We start from the raw sequence: 21,120 nt of genomic DNA, 5'->3' as shown, positions 1-21,120 counted from the left end.
TTAAGATGTAGAAATTTCAATCCAGAATAACCCTGCCACCATATACTTATGCCCAGTCTCTCTAGTCCCAAATTGGTTCCACCAGCTCTGCATAGTGCTTCAGTAAACGCATGTTTATGATTGACGAGCAAACACACCAGACCTTAACATCAATTTCTGCAATAGTTTGAGAAAGTTAATATGGGAAAAATATTTCAGCAATGAAAACATGTAATCTTACTAATGTGATATCCTATTCTCTCTCAATGCTACTTAGCAGCTATTGACATGAACCTAAGACTGGACAACGAATATATGATTTGTACACCTTAGATTTCCAGCAACCTGCTGCCATTATAGCTTCTGGAGAACAACCAGCCTCAAATGCAGCTGTAGCTGCCCCAATTCAAAAGGAGTGAGCCTTAAACCTCCCTTGTATCCCAATGGTGTTCAACGTCTTTTCCAACACAGAAGAAAACTGATACCTAGTTAAAACCCTGCCTCCTAAACATGCTGAATGTATAAACAGTGGGCCATCACTTTTGCCTCTAACTAACAAGAAATCATTTAAACACCCAACTGGACATAAAATACCACCAATCTTATTTATTGCCACTGTTACACCTCTGCTATGTTGATCAGACTTTGAACTTCTTATTCTGATAAAGACGCTAGAGAAATTTAACTCAAACTATACATCGGATATTTGTAGAATTGAATGTACGCTGTTGCCTACTGACAAAGAAAATTCTCCAACCCTTAAAAACCCATGGAAGGCTAATACATAAGCATCTCTAAATAACCTTATTTCATAGGAATTATAACAAATTGCTGGCAAAATCTGAACAATTTTTGTAAGCAAAGACAATGTAATTGGTAGCCGTGAATCAACGCTTTTCCTAATTCTTTTCATACCCTCGAGAAGCTTACTCACTATAAAGTTTTTTGTAATGTCTGCAATATTGTAAATTTTACTCTGAAAACCAATAGCCGATACACATGCCCTAGCTTTAGAATAAGTGTAATCTTCACAGGATAAATATGCAATAAACTGCACCACATGATCAAGGGGTGGAGGCCAGATTTGCTGGTACCCAAGGTCAAGGCAGAAATTTCCAAAAGCTCTCAATCCAGTTTCAAATGACGTCTTTGTGTTTTTTGAAATAGATGCCGCCAATAAATTGTTTATTTGAACTTGTAGATCATGCTGACTAATTGTCTTGGTATTGGCTCTGGAAAAGTGTTTGCCATTGGTGCTAACTTCCTGAATTGCTGCCACTGCTTGCGAGAGAGAGAGAGTCTGCAATGTTATTGTCAATACTAGCTATGTGTTTAGCTTTAAATAGGACATTTTGCAACATTAGTCTATACACGAAATGTCTAACTAATTCCATCACCCGCTTATTTTTTGAAGACTGCTTATTAATAACACTAACCAATGTTAGTTATCTACCCTGAATGAAACTTTTTTATTCTGTAGATCATGACCCCATAACTCTATTGCTATTACCACTGGGATAAGCTCTAAAAATGTCAGGTCCCTCTTTATATCCTGATCTTTCCAATGGTTAGGCCATGGGATAAAAAACCATTTACCCTGGAAATATGCCCCACATCCCATGTCAGTTGATCCAGCACTATCAGTAAAAAATTCTAAAATGTTTAAATCACACCAATATGACTCTGGAAAATATGTTATGCCATTAAAATTATTTAAAAACATAAGCCACATCTTGAGGTCACTTTTGATTCCGGCTGAGAGCCTTATATGGTGAAACGGTTTAAAACAACCACACATAGAATCATACATCCTTCTAATGAAAGCACTACTTGACCTAATTGCCTTACAGAAAAAATTCAAAGTACCTACTAATGATTGCATTTCTTGCCGAGTAACTTTACTTCTACCTAAAAAATTTTCAACCAACTCTATCACAATGTGTAATTGTTTCAGGGATTCTAACAATCATATCCAATGTGTCAATTTCAAAACCCAAGAATATGTAGTTGTGTAGTAGGGCCTGCAGTTTTGTCTTCAGCTAATGGTACTCCAATTTCTTTGGTCAGTGATGTAAACTGTGTCATTAGAATTGCACAGTCCTGACTTCCCCCCTTACCAGCAAAAATAAAATCATCTAAATAATGATCTAAAGTATCTAATCATGTCTTATAATGTGTTAGCCAATGCAGAAAAGTTGCAAATGTCTCCCATATTTTACAACTTATAAAGCCCATCAATCGAAAAACCTAATAGATCAAAGTCTGCTGGATCAACAGGAATGAGACGAAATGAACTCTTGACGTCTAGTTTTCCTAATAAGGTCCCACTTCCCAATTTTGATATCATATCAACCACCCCATCAAATGAAGCATATTGAACCGTACATAATTCAGGGTCTATAAAAAGTTTACTCCACCTGACTCTGGGTATGATAAATGAGTAATCATGCGCCACCCCCATCTGATTTTGGAACAACTCCTACTGGCGACAAGTGTAAATTGGCTAATGGTAATTTATCAAATGGACCCATTATACGACCAAGTTCTATTTCTTTACAAACCTTATCTAGTAATTCATCATGATGTTGTAAAGCTGACTTTGAATTTTAGGATGTGACATGTAACCGAGGTCCAGTGTAATTTAACTGAAACCCTTTTGCAAAACCATTCCTAAGAAAACATGCTGCCCTAACATCTGGGTACTAATCCAAGTACTTTGAAAGGTTCTGAACCTTAATAGGTGTTCTTCCTAGGGCCCATAAATCTTTAGGGTCGAAAAGTTTGCTGAAATGAGTTAGAGATGAGGAGGGGAGGCTGAAAACGGGGACGACTCTGTCCTGGAGGTCTAAACTGTGGTGGATGGGTCCCCCTTTGGGCTTGAAAGCTAGAACTTGATCGGGGGCAAGAGTATTGAGGATGACCCTCCCCACATCTGATGCATTTATGCATGTATTGACAGTCTAGCCTATCGCAGCTACCTTTGAAATTACAATTGTAGCATTTGTTGTGCGTGGCAGTTGTAAGACTAGTGATTGTACGGGGTTGAGTACTGTGTTGCATAAACATCAACCATAATTCATAATCTATTTATGACCATGAGATTGATGTATCAACACTTTGCCTTTGCCTAAACTGCTCATCATACTTTTTCCAACCATTGTCCCCCTCATAACATCGCGAGGCCCCTAATCTGGGATCGTGCATGTATTATAGTAGCCCTTGAAATGAATTTGGGTGGGCAGTAGTGTATATACAGCTGTATACAATAAAAGCATCTGTTCACTTGCTAATTGAGTTGATCTTAGCATTAGCTTTGGAAAACCCATTTGTAATCAATTCCCCCTTTTCATTGAAACATATTTGTTTTTCAGCATCCTCATGGAGGGATGTATTATCGAGAAGCAGGGCCAAGTCAATAAAAGCAGAAATGATAATCTTAGATTTGAGACTTTGAGAAACATTGCTCGATAGATTGAAATTAAAACTCTCTTTTGGCAAAGGACAATTTTGTAAAGGAACATTTAGAGCACATGCATTCATACATGTACCTGTTTCTTGTCCTGCTGGCGTCCCTGATACATTGTGACTTTGGGATGGCCCCGGTACATTGTTACTTTGGGATGGCACCGGTACGGTGTAACTTTGGGATAGCCCCGGTACATTGTGACTTTGGGATGGCCCCGGTTCATTGAAACTTTGGGATGGCCCCGGTACGTTGAAACTTTGGGATGGCCCCGGTACGTTTTAACTTTGGGATAGCCCCGGTACGTTGAAACTTTGGGATGGCCCCAGTACATTGTGACTTTGGGATGGCCCCAGTACATTGAAACTTTGTGATGGCCCCGGTATGTTGTAACTTTGGGATGGCCCCGGTACGTTGAAACTTTGGGATGGCCCCGGTACGTCGTAACTTTGGGATGGCCACGGTACATTGTGACTTTGGGATGGCCCCGGTACGTTGTAACTTTGGGATATCCCCGGTACGTTGAAACTTTGGGATGGCCCCGGTACGTCGTAACTTTGGGATAGCCACGGTACATTGTGACTTTGGGATGGCTCCGGTACGTTGTAACTTTGAGATGGCCCCGGTACATTGTGAATTTGGGATGGCCCCGCCTTGCAAGAGGGACTATGTTGTTGTACATGGTTCTCAGCAGCCTGGGACGGTCCGTGCTGCGCTTCCATCCTTTTCCTCTTGGTCCGCATGGTTCTGGTTGACCGTGACCCTATCGGCCCCGCTTGGTTCCTTTTTTTCTTAGGTGGCATCTCTCGCTCATGAACAGATTTTAAAATATTTTATAATTATAATTTTTTTTATAATTTTCTAAAATTTTAATATTTTGTATGCTCTCATGAGCATGCAGACGAACTGTAATCTACATTTGTACAATCCGAACCATCCTCATCAACAATTTGCTTTACGTATCAAACTTTAATGAAATATGCATAGAAAAAAGATTAATTTAAGATGTTACAGTATTATATTTTGACAGATGCATAAAATGAGCCTAATATTTTGAAAAATACATTGCCCACCTTTTTTGGATGTTTTCAGCCCAGAGTGATGATTTGAAAGGACGAACCCGATCCCAATAATTTGAAAAGGGGGGGGGGACCCCCAACCGATCCCGACTTAATTTTTGTTTTGCATACAATATACAGTAATTCAAATATTTTCCCGTGAAATAAAGGCACCTATTTTCTATTGAAGAAAATAAATGCTATTATTTAAACGACTAAAAATTATATCCAACATATACAACATATCATTCTAGTAAAAACCTTACTCCTAATAAACATAATTTCATAATGAAAAAAAACCATCGATTTTATTTCCGTTCCTTTTGATAATGCTATTAGTTTGTGGGTTTTCTCTTTTTTTTTCTTTTGAATATGTACACGTGTAGCTCCTTTAACCTTTATACTACTAACTTATCTTACTTCGACAGACGGTTTGTTTCATTTTCTTTTTCTTCCTTACATATATATGAGAATGAATAAGAAATATTAGAACAAAACACCATTTTCTTCATTTCGTGAAATCATTCATTTGTAAATTGACATATTCTATGATCTTACACAGATATTTATGAATGCCTACCAAATCCTTGTCAAAACAATGGAACATGTACGGATCTTGTCAACAACTACCAATGTGGTTGTCTTCCAGGATTCAATGGAACAAATTGTGAAAATAGTAATCAATTTATTGTATATTCTTGTTTTTTTGCAGAAATGAATTAAAAATCAAATTTTATCTGATTATAATAATTTTTTAAGTAATGAATGCATTTTACGTTTCTCACTATACATGTAGATATGGACGAGTGTGCATCTCATCCTTGTAAGAACAACGGAACTTGTATTGATCTGATCAATGATTACCAATGTTATTGCTTTGACGGCTTTAATGGAACAAACTGTGCAATTGGTTAGTCGGGATATATCTTTCTTTTTGCTAGTCTTTTAAAGTAAGAATCAAATACTTTGAGTTCATTTAAAGAAACCGTAATTAAATATCAATAGTTTGCATCTAAATTTGGAATCAAATGATATAAAAGTAAATACAAATCTAGTGTATATAGGACAGACATCACAAACATGTAATTGTAGAAAAACGTTTGGTTAATTTTCATTTTTTTGTACTTAAAATTGTAGATATCGATGACTGCAATCCAGAGCCTTGTCAAAACAACGGAACCTGTACAGACCTGGTCAACGACTTCCAATGTAGTTGTGTTGCAGGATTCAATGGAACAAATTGTGAAAACAGTATGCACCATAAATGCAAAACATTCGTGTTTTTAAAAAAATGAACAAATAGATTTTAACATCAATGTAAACACATTTTTAGCCTTAAGTGATAACTTAGAGTATGTTGCTTTATTAAAGATATGGATGAGTGTACACCTCAATCTTGTCAGAACAACGGAATATGTACAAATCTGTTCGATGGTTACCAATGTAATTGTACAGACGGGTTTAATGGAACAAGCTGTGAAAATGGTCAGTTGCGATTTGTCGTATTTGATATATGTTTTAATACTCTATGGTATACGAATTTATTTGAAGAAAACTTGGTATAGAAGAGAAAAACTGATGTCCCTATCTCGTTGGCAGCTATATTATTTAAACAACTAAAAATTATAAACAACATATACAAGATATGATTCTAGTAAAAACCTTACTCCTTATAAACATAATTTCATAATGTAAAGAAACATCGATTTCATTTCTGTTCCTTTTGATTATTCTATTAGTTTGAAGTTTTTCTCCTTTTTTTTATTTTTTATTTTTACAACATGTAGCTCCTTTAACCTTTATACTTCTAACTTATCTTACTTCGACAGACGGTTTGTTTCCTTTTCTTTTCCTTCCTTACATATACATGAGAAGGAATGGGAAATATTAGGACAAAACACCTTTTTCTTCACTTCGTGAAATCATAATTTGTAAATTGGCCTACTCTATGATCTTACACAGATATTAATGAATGCCTACCAAATCCTTGTCAAAACAATGGAACATGTACGGATCTTGTCAACAACTACCAATGTGGCTGTCTTCCAGGATTCAATGAAACAAATTGTGAAAATAGTAATCAATTTATTGTATATTCTTGTTTTTTGCAGAAATGAAAAAAATCAAATGTTATCTCCTCATTATATTGTTGTAAGTAATGAATGCATTTTACGTTTCTCACTATACATGTAGATATGGATGAGTGTGCATCTCATCCTTGTCAGAACAATGGAACTTGTATAGATCTGATCAATGGATACCAATGTAGTTGGGAAAAGCCTACCAATTATTTTCCCATAGAACTCCATACAAATGTTATGACCTCTCAGTACTTTACTATAATAGTTTCAGTCAAATCTTTGGTATCATTTGAAACTTCAATTCAAGACCTTTCAGGAAATGACAAAAAAATTATAGGGTCCCGTGGCGTTTATAGGTCAAATTTGCAGTTGTTTACAACTTACAGCGATCGGCAGTAAATGTCACTCTTCATAAAAAATCAACCCCCACCCCTACAAGTTTTCCTAGTGTTGCTATATTCTTTAAAATATTCCCCCATTCCATCATTTATTTTAAAAACTAATAATTTTACTACAAAATGAGAATTGTCACATACCTGAATTCAGCCAATCGCCTAACGCCTACCCATTCATTCCTTATTACAACGTTCTATAACTTTTTCTCTGATGTAAACATCCGGGGGTTTGGTACTCTCATTCCTATACTTACAATCTTACCTACCTCAGAATTAGTCGATTTGCTATTTTTTAAAGACTTTAGACCTACCTGAGTTTATGTATGAAATTTGAGTCCCATGAGTTCAATGTCATGGATGTTGTCACTAGCTCAATTGATGACATCATGCTGCAGATGCTGGCGTTACAGGGAGTGAATGACATTCAGACCTCTGAATATATTTGTATATAATTAGTGCCTGGAATCAATAAAATAGTTTGTTTACTACTTGTTTTTGAGTATTGGTATTATCTATATGATAAAATGTCAAAATTTTATTAATTTCCTAATAAGGTTAGATTCTACCCAGGTTTTAAGAAAACCTTCGGAAATTGATGAAATCCTAGTAAATTAATCAAAATATACATGCTTTATACTGACAAATTGGTAAAAAATGTCCATATCATGAACAATCATCCCTTATTGATTCTAATAAGCCAAATAATTCTAATCAGGCCTTTCCTGTTGATTGAGCATGTGCGAACAATATCACCACCCCCCAGTGTAATGCAGCTTACAGAACTAGCAGGTGCCCCCCTTATCTTTCTTTATAACACTATTCTAGCAAACGAAAAAGGACATAATTTCGATATTATATTAGAGCTAGGTACCTGGGGTAATGAACAGAACTGTTTAATTGTAAAATTATTGAAAATTAAATCTAGAAAAGGCCAAGTTCTTGCCAATGTCAAAATTCAAGAGGAGTAACTATTCTAGTGTCAAATCACAAAATGCGCCTCCAAGTACAGAGACAGAAGATAGTATGCTGAAAAGTTTACCTTCATTATATAGAAGAATGTCCATCGTGATGAATCAGATGGCTACCGTCTGTCCGACAGCATCAATATGGGGCAAAAAGACCCCGCCGCCCTGCCACCATCATCTTCCAAAGCTGAGGCGGCTGAACAGTGGAGATCATCCTTAGTGCACGAATGAGGAAAAATCAGAGTTATAAGTTATTCATTGCACAAAACAATGTTAATACATCAAATTTTTTCATATATTCCTTACAAATAAAATATATACATTCTGATTTCACACAGAAATACAGAATTTAATGATCTGTCAAGGGTGGGGTACATAAATAAACACTATTACATGTAAATACATGTAATAACATGTAATGCCAAATGTGATTTATGCAGTCATAACATAATTCAAGTAACTCATCAAAAATTACATACAGTCAGTCCAAATAAATAGATTTACATCATGTTGAAATTCTGAATCACTCAGTCAGTTAGTCTAAGGGAAGTAACTCTAAAAACTGCTATCTTGCAATGGACACTGTTGACAGTTTCAAGCAGTTTTAACCATGAAAACTTTACAAAATGCCCCTACTAAACTCATAAAACATAATCATTCCAATAACATATACCCCATACTAGGCTGACATGAGTCCAATGTGTCATAACCCCAATTTCCCTTTCATGTGCAATAAACATGTGTAACACTCCCCTCCCCATCCCTCTCTAAAGAGGAGTGGGTGGAGGAAAAAGGGGGGGGGGGGGTGAGAGACACTCATTCCTGACCATATGTATGATTAACATGTACTCCTGGCTAAACACTCACAATCACAAATCTAGGGATAAAAAAATGAAACATGGTAACTTACCAGGTGAAGGCACTAGCTGTTGACAACTGCTGTAGTTTCAGGGCGTGTGGGTGAGACCGTCTTATACATCAACCTTACTCAGGTCAAGACCATTTAAGCGAGGGAAAAGACTGCAGAACTCCTCTAGGTGGATGGCTGGGAAGCATGGGAGGCAGTATTAGATCCAAATCACTCTGCTGGTCCAGATGCAGAATACCCGAACAATGAAAATCTGCTGAAAAATAAACATTAAGATGACATTAAATTGACATTAAATAGCATCAGGTCATCAATTTGAAAAGAATAGACATTTTTTAATGCATTGCAAATATGATGCTTACAAAAAATAAGAAAAACAAAATAAAAAACCTTGTTTACAACATAATTTTTGTCCAAATTCTAATGACAGATGATCAGCAGACCTTAATTGAGCCCATCAATTATGAGTTAAATATGAATTTAAAATTGAAAAAACAAGCAAAGAACTGCAAAAATGAATTGCTACACATGTAATCAACAAAAATATTATCTAATTTAGAATTCAAACCAATATTTCTTGCTTTTTCTTCTTTCCTGGTCCCTCTAATTTTACTCTTTACACATATCCAATACTCCAGTCCCCCTCAATTTTAAATTACAGCCACTCCCATCTTAGAACTTAAATTTAATGAACTAATTTTACTGCAAGTGTATTGAAATGTCAAGTCTGTCCAAATAATCGTGAAATATTGACCTTTGTTTGACTTTAAAGAAAGAAAACATGTAAAAAATAGGGTCTCTATAGGGAAAAGCCTACCAATTATTTTCCCATAGAACTCCATACAAATGTTATGACCTCTCAGTACTTTACTATAATAGTTTCAGTCAAATCTTTGGTATCATTTGAAACTTCAATTCAAGACCTTTCAGGAAATGACAAAAAAATTATAGGGTCCCGTGGCGTTTATAGGTCAAATTTGCAGTTGTTTACAACTTACAGCGATCGGCAGTAAATGTCACTCTTCATAAAAAATCAACCCCCACCCCTACAAGTTTTCCTAGTGTTGCTATATTCTTTAAAATATTCCCCCATTCCATCATTTATTTTAAAAACTAATAATTTTACTACAAAATGAGAATTGTCACATACCTGAATTCAGCCAATCGCCTAACGCCTACCCATTCATTCCTTATTACAACGTTCTATAACTTTTTCTCTGATGTAATCATCCGGGGGTTTGGTACTCTCATTCCAGTTGCACAGACGGCTTTAATGAAACAAACTGCGCAATGCGTTAGTCGGGATATATCTTTCGTTTTGTTAATCTTTTAAAGAATCAAATTTTTGTGATCATTTAAAGAAAACTGAATTGATTAAGAATATTTTTCATCTAAATTTTGAATTGAATGATATAAAAGTAAATACAAATCTAGTGTATATAGAACAGACATCAGGAACATGTAATTGTAGAAAACTTTTTGTTTCACTCATTTTTTGTACTTTGTAGATATCGATGACTGCAATCCAGAGCCTTGACAAAACAATGGAACCTGTACAGACCTGGTCAACGACTTCCAATGTAGTTGTGTTGCAGGATTCAATGGAACAAATTGTGAAAACAGTAAACACTATAAAAGAATAACATACGTGTTTTTTTTTAGAATATGAACAAGTAGATATTAACATCAATGTTAACTTAGTCCTAGCCTTAAGTCATAGCATAAAGCATGGTTTTTTATTTAAGATATGGATGAGTGTACTTCTCAACCTTGTCAGAACAACGGAACTTGTATGGATCTTGTTAATGGATACCAATGTAACTGTATAGACGGGTTTAATGGAACGGACTGTGAAATTGGTCAGTTGGCATGGAATATGTTTTTACTTCTTGATAATGGCTTTAGAAATAAATTGCGTTTATTTGAAGTACGTTTTGGTTCATAATTTAAAATGTAATTATATAAAAAAAAATATCAACAAATTCTTTCCAACCGTTTCATTCAGTGTAAATAAAGCTAATAAAGAGGGTGCATTATAATTCTTTAATTTATAATCAATCAATGAATAATACTGAAAACGGTATGAAAAAACTAATTATAGAATTGCTAATGATGGTTCTATTTATGAATATGTTTTCTATGCCTGCAATATTTAAATGGATAACCGAAAAACTCCTATAATCAACATATGAAATGCAATTATTAAACAATTAACAAATAACAAAGTACTAATAGTTTTCAATTCAGTTTAAACAAATAAAACATTATTTGAACATGCACAGATATCAATGACTGTCAAGCAGAACCTTGTCAAAACAATGGAACTTGTACAGACCTGGTTAACGACTACCAATGTGATTGTGTTGCAGGATTCAATGGAACAAATTGTGATAACAGTAAGAATAAAGAATGCAAAATATTCGTGTTTTTTAAAAATAGAACAAATAGATTTTAACATAAATGTTAACATATTGTTAGCCTTAAGTGATAAACATAGAATACGTTCCTTTATTATAGATATCGATAAGTGTATATCACAATCTTGTGAGAACAACGAAAATTGTATTGATCTGATCAATGATTACCAATTTAACTATACAGAAGGGTTAAATGAAACGAACTGTGAAATTGGTAAATTAAGATACATGTATGTAGTTCTTTACATCTTTTTTAAGTAGCGTCGATGGTATACGTTTCTTTGTAAGGAAAGCTTGGTCTGGTACAAAAAGGTTAACCTTGTTATTTCGTTGACAGTTTATATTTTTGAATTTCTTAGATATACAACATATGCTTTAAGCAAAAAAAAAATTTGCGAATGGTAATAGTTCTGTTTAGTCAAATGATTGATTTAGTTTCTCTTTCTTTTAATCTTACTCATTGGTTTTGTTTTCTCTTTTCCTTTTAATAAGCAGGTTTGTGGTTTCTAGAGTCATTATTTAATAAGTAATCTTACTTCGGCATATAGTAGGAGTGTTCCTTTTCATTTACATAAATGTAACCTTACCAATACTTTTGTTCGAAATAGTGAATGTTTTTTATGTTTCCAACAATAGATGTTGATGAGTGTGCATCTCAACCTTGCCAGAACAATGGAACTTGTATTGATCTGATTAATGGATACCAATGTGACTGTACAGATGGAACAGACTGTGAATTTGGTAATTTAGGATATGATTTAATTCTTGATAGTGTTTATGTTTTTACAAAGTTATTTTGTATATTTAAATTGAATTTCATTATAGTTATTTGTCTGATTGAACTTTAACTAGATAAACATATATTATCTCATACGTGTGGTGTATATTACCCGTGTGATAAACCTTTGCTTTATCAAACGGATGATGCTATATCAAATACTTCCGGTTCCAACTATTTTTGACAGCCCCTCGCTTCAACGCTTCAGTGACCTATTTTCGAAGATTCCCTAGTACTTTAAATATAACTTTATTTACTCCCAAAAATTGATATAAAATAGATTTTGTCAAAGATTTTAATTACAAAATATGAAGGATAACACATAACTGTGTAGCATAGGCGTCGGAACCGGGGGGACTATAAGGGGGAGCACCCCCCTCCCCCCTTTTATTGCAAATTATACATAACCGTAGCCAATAGCCTTTTCCTTTGATTGTCAAGATTTTTGATAAGTTTAGCCTCTCATCCCCACTTTCAGTTTGCTTCCGACGCCACTGTGTAGTTTATAAAACTGCAAATCACATTAGCTTATCAGGAAGTTCATTCTGACGACGCGATGAAAATAGAACGCTTTTGTTGTGTTTATATACAAGAACTTACCGAAATAATGCTTCTTAAGACTTTTTTCCACCATCAGTAAGCATCCATATTCAATATTTTCAATTCCGAATTGTTAGGCTAGTGTTTGTTTTATAAAACATCTACAACTGTTCCTCGTTCGAGTAATTCAAACTAACGAACATTCGCAACTTTGTGTATGTCAACAAACTTAATTCAAGTTTAATCAGGTGATTAAGCTCTAAGAAAAAATATCTATAGCTGAAAGATTATTTCAAGCTTTATTTGAGTGAAACTTTACATTAAAACAGTTAGATTTATCTCCGATATGACGTACTAAATTGTACTGTACAAGATCACAATAACCGCATAACACAACGTTGCATCATCGTTTTTAACTTTTGAAAAAAATCGATTCGGTGGCCATATAAGGAGCTATCTCAAAAGCTTCATAATATAAATCAAATTGAGATATATAGAACATCAATAATTGTGTGAATTTATATTTGCTTTATTCAACTCAATGAAATGGTTATATTCGCTCGGCAAGCCTCGCGAATATATACACAATTTCAATTCGTTTGATAAAGCAAATATAAAATCACACAATAAAGATATCCTCTATAGATCATAAAGTTCAATTGCAATATAAATGATGTTGATAAATACAAATTCTCCATATCTGATGATGGAAAAATATATCATTAACTCATGATATTGTTGAACTATTTTAACTTTTTTTCCTGCCCACGATAGACGTTTACAAAACTTGATATTTATTTTGTTCTAACTTCAGCTCTTAAGAATATGGTATAGAAATATTTGTAAATAGGGGTTGACACTTAGTACATGTACGTATAGCTACAGATCTCATATATACATAAAACTCGTGATATACGGCACATTAAAGCATGGGGATTTACTAACCTATTGTTCAAACATATTCGATGCAAATATTCAATACCAAAACTTTCTCTGACAGTTTGCTGTAGATGTCGTTATTTTACATACCTTTCAATTTTTTTCTAAAACACAATCACATTGGTTTGTTCACATTTGTAAAATTGCAATTGTCGATAAATAAACTTCATTTTTAGAGACCAGTTACCAGAGACAGTCTGAGGCAAATTAATTGACGACATCAATATAAATATCCAGACTATAATAACTAAATCGGAAAATTAAAAAAAAAATGAACAATTACATGTACATGTACCACAAATCATGTTTTATGCAATGTTTTTACCATTACGACCTGCATACGAAATACTACATACAAGATTTTTTAATTTATTGCTATCTTATTGCTGTGCTTTTTATGCTTCTGCAACGCAGGAGTTACTTTTCCTTATTTTTATTCTAGACGTTATACTTTGTGCTCCCTCCCCGTGTAAGAACAACGGAACCTGTATTGAGTTGATTAATAGATTTCAGTGTCAGTGTCCCGTGGAATTCAATGGAACTACCTGCTCCACAGGTATAAAATGAATTTCATCCAAAATATGATGTCCTTTTATTTCATGCAACAAAAACTTAATAATCAATGATGGTATTCGAAATAGCTCTTTTTAATATATAGTTAAATTGTATCTTATTGAGGATACTTGGCATCTATTATCTTGAAGTATATGCCGCCAGATTTTATGTAAAATTCTTTAGTGTTGACAGCACTCGAAGTTCAGCTACATAATCTTATAACAAATACATAAAATATTTGTATGGTATTGAGATAAAGAAATATTCAACACTGAGAATCAAACTTATGTAGTTTTATGTCATTTGTAGTCTTACTGGTAAATTTGCTTTCTGTCATTTTCATAGAAATAAAATTCATTTTTACAGAATATATTTAAACAGGTTCATAAATATCATGATAAACTAAAATTATATATATTTTTTAGAATCATATTTAACGAAATTCACAATGGAATTAAAAATAGACGTAACAATATCAGAAGATTTGTCTTCAAGCACTGATTACAACACCGTTAAAAGTAAAGTACATATTGCCGTAAGTATAAAATCGTTATAAATATATTTCTGTCTGTCTACCTACTTTCTGTCTACTTTAAGAATCATTCTTTGAATAATATGGGGTGATCAAACACGGTCAGGCTGATCAAAACTCATAAAACCTAATTAAGAGCTTTAGGATTGGTTTGATCCCGACCGACCATATTTGATGTTTTCATAATATTTAATGTCAAAATGGATTCGTAGTGGTATCACAGACAAAGACACTGAAAACTGTAAATATATCTATATATTTGCAGTTAACAGAAATGTATTCCACGATACCAGGATCTACAGTGATCATACTTAGTCTACGGTACGTATATTTCATGTTGAATTGTTCTATACCATCATGTTGATCGTATCGTAGGTTTTTTAAGTTAAGAATTTCATTATAAATACCAGCTGCCAGATTGTGGTCTGATATATGATATAAAATTGTTTTAAGTAACGTATATTCTGCGAAGCTATCATACATTCAATGCTTTTTTGCGCTTCGAAGCTTTGCTCAGGGAAAGCGTACAACATATGGTTAAACGAGATATGAACAATAACCAAAAAAATGAATATTAAGTGAGATAAACTGCATTAGTGTTTCTTATGAATTTCAAACATAAAACAAATAGAATTCAACAAGAAAGGTAAAAGTTTGCTTGCGTTACGTATTAAGTACAGTAAAATCTTGTCTTGAATTTGAAAACATCTAACTCGAAATAAAGTGTGCATTTAACATGATTGTGATATTTTTGGTTTGTTATGCTTGTTAAAGTCTAATTTTTGGGAATTGATTTTAATCAACTGTCCTATGCAGTCACTCTGGCAAACCGTAAGTGAAACAGTGTTTGGACCTAAGCACAAATCATCACCGCTGACAAGTCTTAGTTCTTGAATATAATAGAAAAATTCGATGTAATGTATGCTGAAGCATTGTTTTTCAAGGAAACTTATCTATAAACACTTTGAAAATAGTAAGATTTTATATAATACAAACAATTTAGATATTTATGTAGTCTCATGTATTCATACGCCAGAATTTAATATAGTCTCGTTCAACCAAAAACTCGGCTATCTCCGTAAATCTCCGACAAACAGAGAGGCTCTCTTGCTTGTCGGAGATTAACGGAGACAGCTGAGCGTCTGGTTGAACGAGACTGGAGTTCAATATCAATAGCGCATGGATCCATACAATTTTTAGAATTGTTTCGATTACTAATACATAGTTTGAAATCTATCTTTAAATATTACACAACATGATTCATATGGGGTTTCTCTAAATTCTTGTCTGGAAAGTCTAATAAAAGTTCATATTATAATAAAAAGTGCGTAATTTAAATACAGACTAGAAACTAATTGCCACGCAAGATAAGTTGATTTTAAATACGTGTAAATGATTATCGATAAAATCAACTCCCGTCAGTACTTCAGTACTTTGATTAATACACATGCATTTATTACGTTTTATGGTTATGTTTAAACAACCATATTTTGTTTAACTCGACTAGCAAGCGAGGAAGGAAATACGTGTGTTTTACTTTAAGCCATCCAAACTAATATAAGTGGCGTTAAATTAAATATGTAATTTTTTCAAACCTTGATTGTGTTAATAAATTGTTAGTGCACTGTTAACTTTATTGTATTGCAATAACTGATATAATTTTATTTGACGCCCTTTCAGTCTGTTACAGAGGTAGTTCACGATTGAGCGAACACATTGTAGTTCAATGTCCAACACTTAAGATGGCTCTTTACACATTGAAATAGATTCTTAAACCAGCCGTAAATTAGTTGATTTATGATAGATAGCATGATGCACAAGAAGCGAAAAAATGTGCAATTTTGGATGAAATATAATGATTTTCAGAAATTAAATTAAGTAAATATGAAAAAAATCTAAAGGCGCATTCAAACTTTTGATCTACCTTTAACAAACTCGATACTTTATAATTAACCACTGGGTGTGATAATATGATATCAAATGATCCAAACAATATAACAGAACATTTAAACCGCCACATTGTGACGTATGAGTCTCAATGTAGTAAGGTGTCTCAAATAAATGGATCGTGGTCGTTCTTTTTTCGCTTGCGTCACTTTTTTAAATCGTGTTTTGATGATGGAATTGGGGTTTTTAATTCCTTTTTGTTTAAAATGAATATATTTGAAAATGTTATTTTTTCAGATTTTATAAACTAGCATTTATTATAACAATTTCCGGGCTCATCAAAATCCAGAAAACATGAAATAACAAGCGCTCAATCTTTTTTTATAACTATAATAACTTAATTTTTTTTTTGTAAAGCAAGGGAAGTCTTATTGTTGACTTTGATCTCATTATTCCGGATGATCCTGTATACAAGGTTCAGGTCGTGGACACTGTTTATAAGCTTGTGAACGGTCTAGCCTTTGTCAACTACTCCGGCGAGGTTGTCAACGTAACATCAGCATCATTCAATTCGTCTGCTGGCACCGGTGAGAATAGTAAAACCTGCATAATTTGTCACATCTTTTTTTTTTCGAAATAACACAACCTTAAATTCAAAATCTCAGTCTTTGTAAAGTTGAATTGTAATTGGTTATTACATGTTGAACAATACATGTCGTTTATTAAGAAGACGGTTGTTATTTGTTAAATGTTGCAGTTTGCAAGATCGATGTTTTTCAAAACATTTCTTTAAAAAATATTGGCATAAGAAATGTATTCAACTTAGACTTGTCCCAAATAACTACTGTATAGTATTTTATCTTTTTTTCCCCTCAAAACTTGAAATTTTAACCGCTTGATGAAAATACAATTGTGTTGCTGCTTTATTTGATTGACTTCTTGTCTAAATAAAACAAATCCTCTCAGTATGTTGATTGTCACACCATTTCTTCAGTTATTATCACCAATTCCACTGACGAATGTTCCATTATGAATTCCCAGAGCGTGTGTTCCCCTGGATACAGGTGTCATGAGTTTAACAACTACACAGTGGCCTGCATGTAAGAACCTCTTTTATCTTTTGATAAGATAAGAATGTTTTACTGTGGGTTTATAAACTGTCAATGTCGATAATAAAGTTTTCGAACAGTTTTTACTATTGGTATAGCGTACGTTTCTCCCTCTTTCTTTCCTTTTAATTATTGATTTTAACTCCTTCTTTAAAAACATTACTTTTTTACAGTCCAATTATAAGTAAGTATGAACTTAAAACATTTATTTAATGAATCAGTTCCTCGATTTACGTATAAAAATGTGCATAAAATTGACAATAATGTCTGATTTTATTACGATGAACTACGTTTAATTTTATATATAATTAATATTTTCACAACTTAAAATTGTTTATTGTGCTGCAGCTACGTACATGTTACCTTTATTTCTTAATGACGTATTGAATTTTGTCGTTGATTTTTTTCAATTTTGTAGTTAATCTTTTGAGTGAAAGATGAATGAATGTGATGAGCTTTACATGTTTTTGATTTTTGTGTTTTACATGTTTAATATTTTCATTTGAAAGGAGTTTTTTTTATATGTTCTAATGAATTTATAATTCAATTATCAACAATTTGATTCTCAGAAAATTGCATTTTTAAAAAAAGGACCATTTCTTTTATACACGGATGTTAATGCTTATTTTCTTTTTACAGATTGTTTGAAATTTAAAGTTTGTATAAACAATTATTCTTTCTGTGAACATACTATAGTACACGTCTTTTATTTAATCTAAACTTCATTTTGATCAAATTTGATAAGAATAAAATATAATAGTTGTATAAATATATTTTTACGGAAGCCCATTTAGGACCTATCAAAAAATATTTTTGAATTTAATATAACGAATTCTTGAATTTGTTAAAACGAATTTAAATCGTTATAACGAATTGTTGAATCCGTTATAACGAATTAAATTTGTTATAACAAATTTTAGGAATTCGTTATAACGAATTTAATCTGTTATAACAAATTCGCTGAATTCGTTCTTTCAAATTTTGAAATCTGTTTTAACAAATTAAATTTGAAATAACGAATTCTTGAATTCGTTATTTCAAAGTTTTAATTCGTTATTTCGGTTTTTAAAATCGGTTATAACATATTTGTGGTAACAAATTTCATGTTTTGGAAAACAAATTAAACGGGGCGGACTTCATTTGTCCCATATCGGCGTACGACGAAATGTGCCGATCAATTGATCGGCGATAAACGGCGAAATGGTAAATGAAGTGAACTGGCGTAAAAACAAAAATGGAGGGACATATTGTCACAGCTGTTGCTGTAACCATGGTAACAGATGTAACAAATCCAAAAGACACCTTACTTTATCGGCTTTGCTAGAATTCCTACATTGATAGAAACACAATATTTAAGAACTACTATGTATTTTCACAAAAAAATACCATGCAGGATATACAGATTTGTTTCGACGGGTTTCTGCGCAAAATTCCCAATATTTGTTTTACTAATGCTATCAATCAATGAGCATGCTGATTTATTAACATATATCTGCATTTTTCATCTCATTTCATCACCAAACCGTGAGATAACGCCATACTTAAAAGAAATACCGGTTTGGAATAGAATTAATTGAAGAATAGGGAATCAGTCTTTGAGTATTACTAGTCTCAGGTGATTTTGGCCGGGACATGTTCAAATCAAATAAAGCTCGAAGGGCTTTATGATAGATTTGACCACGCTCTGACCTAAATTATCAATTCCTAATGTTCAAAGAATGATTCCTTATTACTTTAATACTTATATTTATATTATTTCCAATTTCTAGACTTTAAAACAGCATTCTAAAACCAATGTTTTTTAATGCATAACACATGCTATGTATTATTACGCAGCGCAGCCAATACTGTTTATCGGTTACTAGTACGCCCATTTTTTGTCGCTTTTTTTTAAAATGAAATTATTGTGCAGGGTTATCAAAGTAAAGGATATTCAGGCAAACCGAAAGTGAAACAGTGTTTGGACCTAAGCACAAATCAACACCGCTGACAACGTTTAGTTCTAATCAATAAATTCGATGTAATGAGTTTATAAGCACTGTTTTTAAAGGAAGTCATTTAGAGATACCTTGTAGATAGTAAGATTTTAAATGGTACTAACAATTTAGATATTTTTGAAGTCGTACATTTTATGTATTCCTACGTCAGAGTTCAATATAGTTCCGACAAGCGGAGAATCTCTCTTGCTTGTCGGAGATTAATGGATACAGTTGAGAGTCAGGTTGAACGAGGCTAGAGTTCAATTATGCTTGGATCCATACAATTTCTCATAACTATTTCGATTACTGATACGTAATTTGATGAAATAATTCTTTGAATATTACACAACTTGATTGATATTGGGTTTTGACGAAATTCCTGTAAGAGAATTCATATTTTAAAAAAATGTGCGTAATTCAAATACTTATAGGAATTTACGTGCCATGCAAAATAACATATCGTTGATATTAGAATAAATAATAATCGATAAAATCAACTCCTGGCAGTACTTCAGTACTTTGATTTATACACATAACCAGGCAATATAACCAGGATGTGTGCATGCGTGTACCAACTTTTCGGTAAATTCGAAAGCTGTTTGGAAGAACTTCGAACTGATATTTGCACAATTTAAAAAACTATAGGAAAATTCGATTGTTCATTAAAAGTGATAGGAATGTTGTGTACGTTAGATTTACACCAAAATGTTGAATAAATATTAGTATTTGAGATAACAATAAAGAGCAATGTCACAGGAAAACAACAGGCACTTAGCATTGGAGTAGGGGAGGGGGGGGTGGAGTTGAGCAGGGGCAGAGGGACGAGACTACCCCCTTCAGCACACGTTTTCTTGCAGCAAACATTTTTCTTAAATTTACATATAAAATGTGAATTAACAAAGAGTTGCCTCCCCCCAAAATGTTTTTGGGACCAGGTAAAAACTGAAATGAAAGGGAGGATATAAACTGTAAAATTGAAGTTAAAGGTTCACCAAACGCCCTACCCCCACGGATCAGGATTTTTAAATGTTTTAATTGCATAGTGTACATATCACCAGGGTCAGTGTTCCTATCACTAGGGTCTGTTTACCCATAACATGGGTCAGTATTACGATTATCAGAATGTCTGTATCTATTACCAGGGTCAGTGTTCGTATTACCAGTGTCTGGGTGCCCATCACCTGGGTCTGTATACAAATAACCTTGATCAGTGTACGTATCATCAGGGTCAGTGTACGTATCACCAGGGTCAGTGTTCGTATCACCAGGGCTTGTATACCCATAACCTTGGTCAGTATTACGATTATCAGGGTGTCTATATCTATTACCAGGGTCAGTGAACGTATTACCAGGGTCTGTGTGCCCATCACCAAGGTAGTAGACCCATCACCAGGGTCTTAATGCATATCACCAAGGTCAGTATACATATCACCAGGGGCTTGGTGCTCATTACCAGGGTCTCAAAACTTATATTGTTATAGGTTTTGAGACCCAGGTGATGGGTATACTGACTCTGGTTACGCGTATACATGTACAGACACTTGTAATTGGGTACACTAACCTTGGTTATAGGTA

General features: G+C 33.5%; 1 protein-coding gene across 1 annotated transcript in view; it reads left to right on the top strand.

The window, feature by feature from the left end:
- Positions 1-18,338, top strand: part of LOC128192556 (neurogenic locus Notch protein-like) — a 90,743-nt gene extending 72,405 nt beyond the window's left edge. The window contains exon 59 of the mRNA XM_052865340.1: positions 17,740-18,338. Within this exon, the coding sequence (XP_052721300.1) occupies positions 17,740-17,779 (40 nt within the window). The 3' untranslated portion in view covers positions 17,780-18,338. The remainder of the gene's footprint in view (positions 1-17,739) is intronic.
- Positions 18,339-21,120: the final 2,782 nt, after the last annotated feature.

Source organism: Crassostrea angulata, chromosome 1, assembly GCF_025612915.1.
Source record: "Crassostrea angulata isolate pt1a10 chromosome 1, ASM2561291v2, whole genome shotgun sequence".
In the NCBI taxonomy this organism is placed as follows: domain Eukaryota; kingdom Metazoa; phylum Mollusca; class Bivalvia; order Ostreida; family Ostreidae; genus Magallana; species Magallana angulata.
The sequence above is the reverse complement of the archived record's forward strand: the minus strand, read 5'-3'. Positions and strand labels throughout refer to the sequence as shown.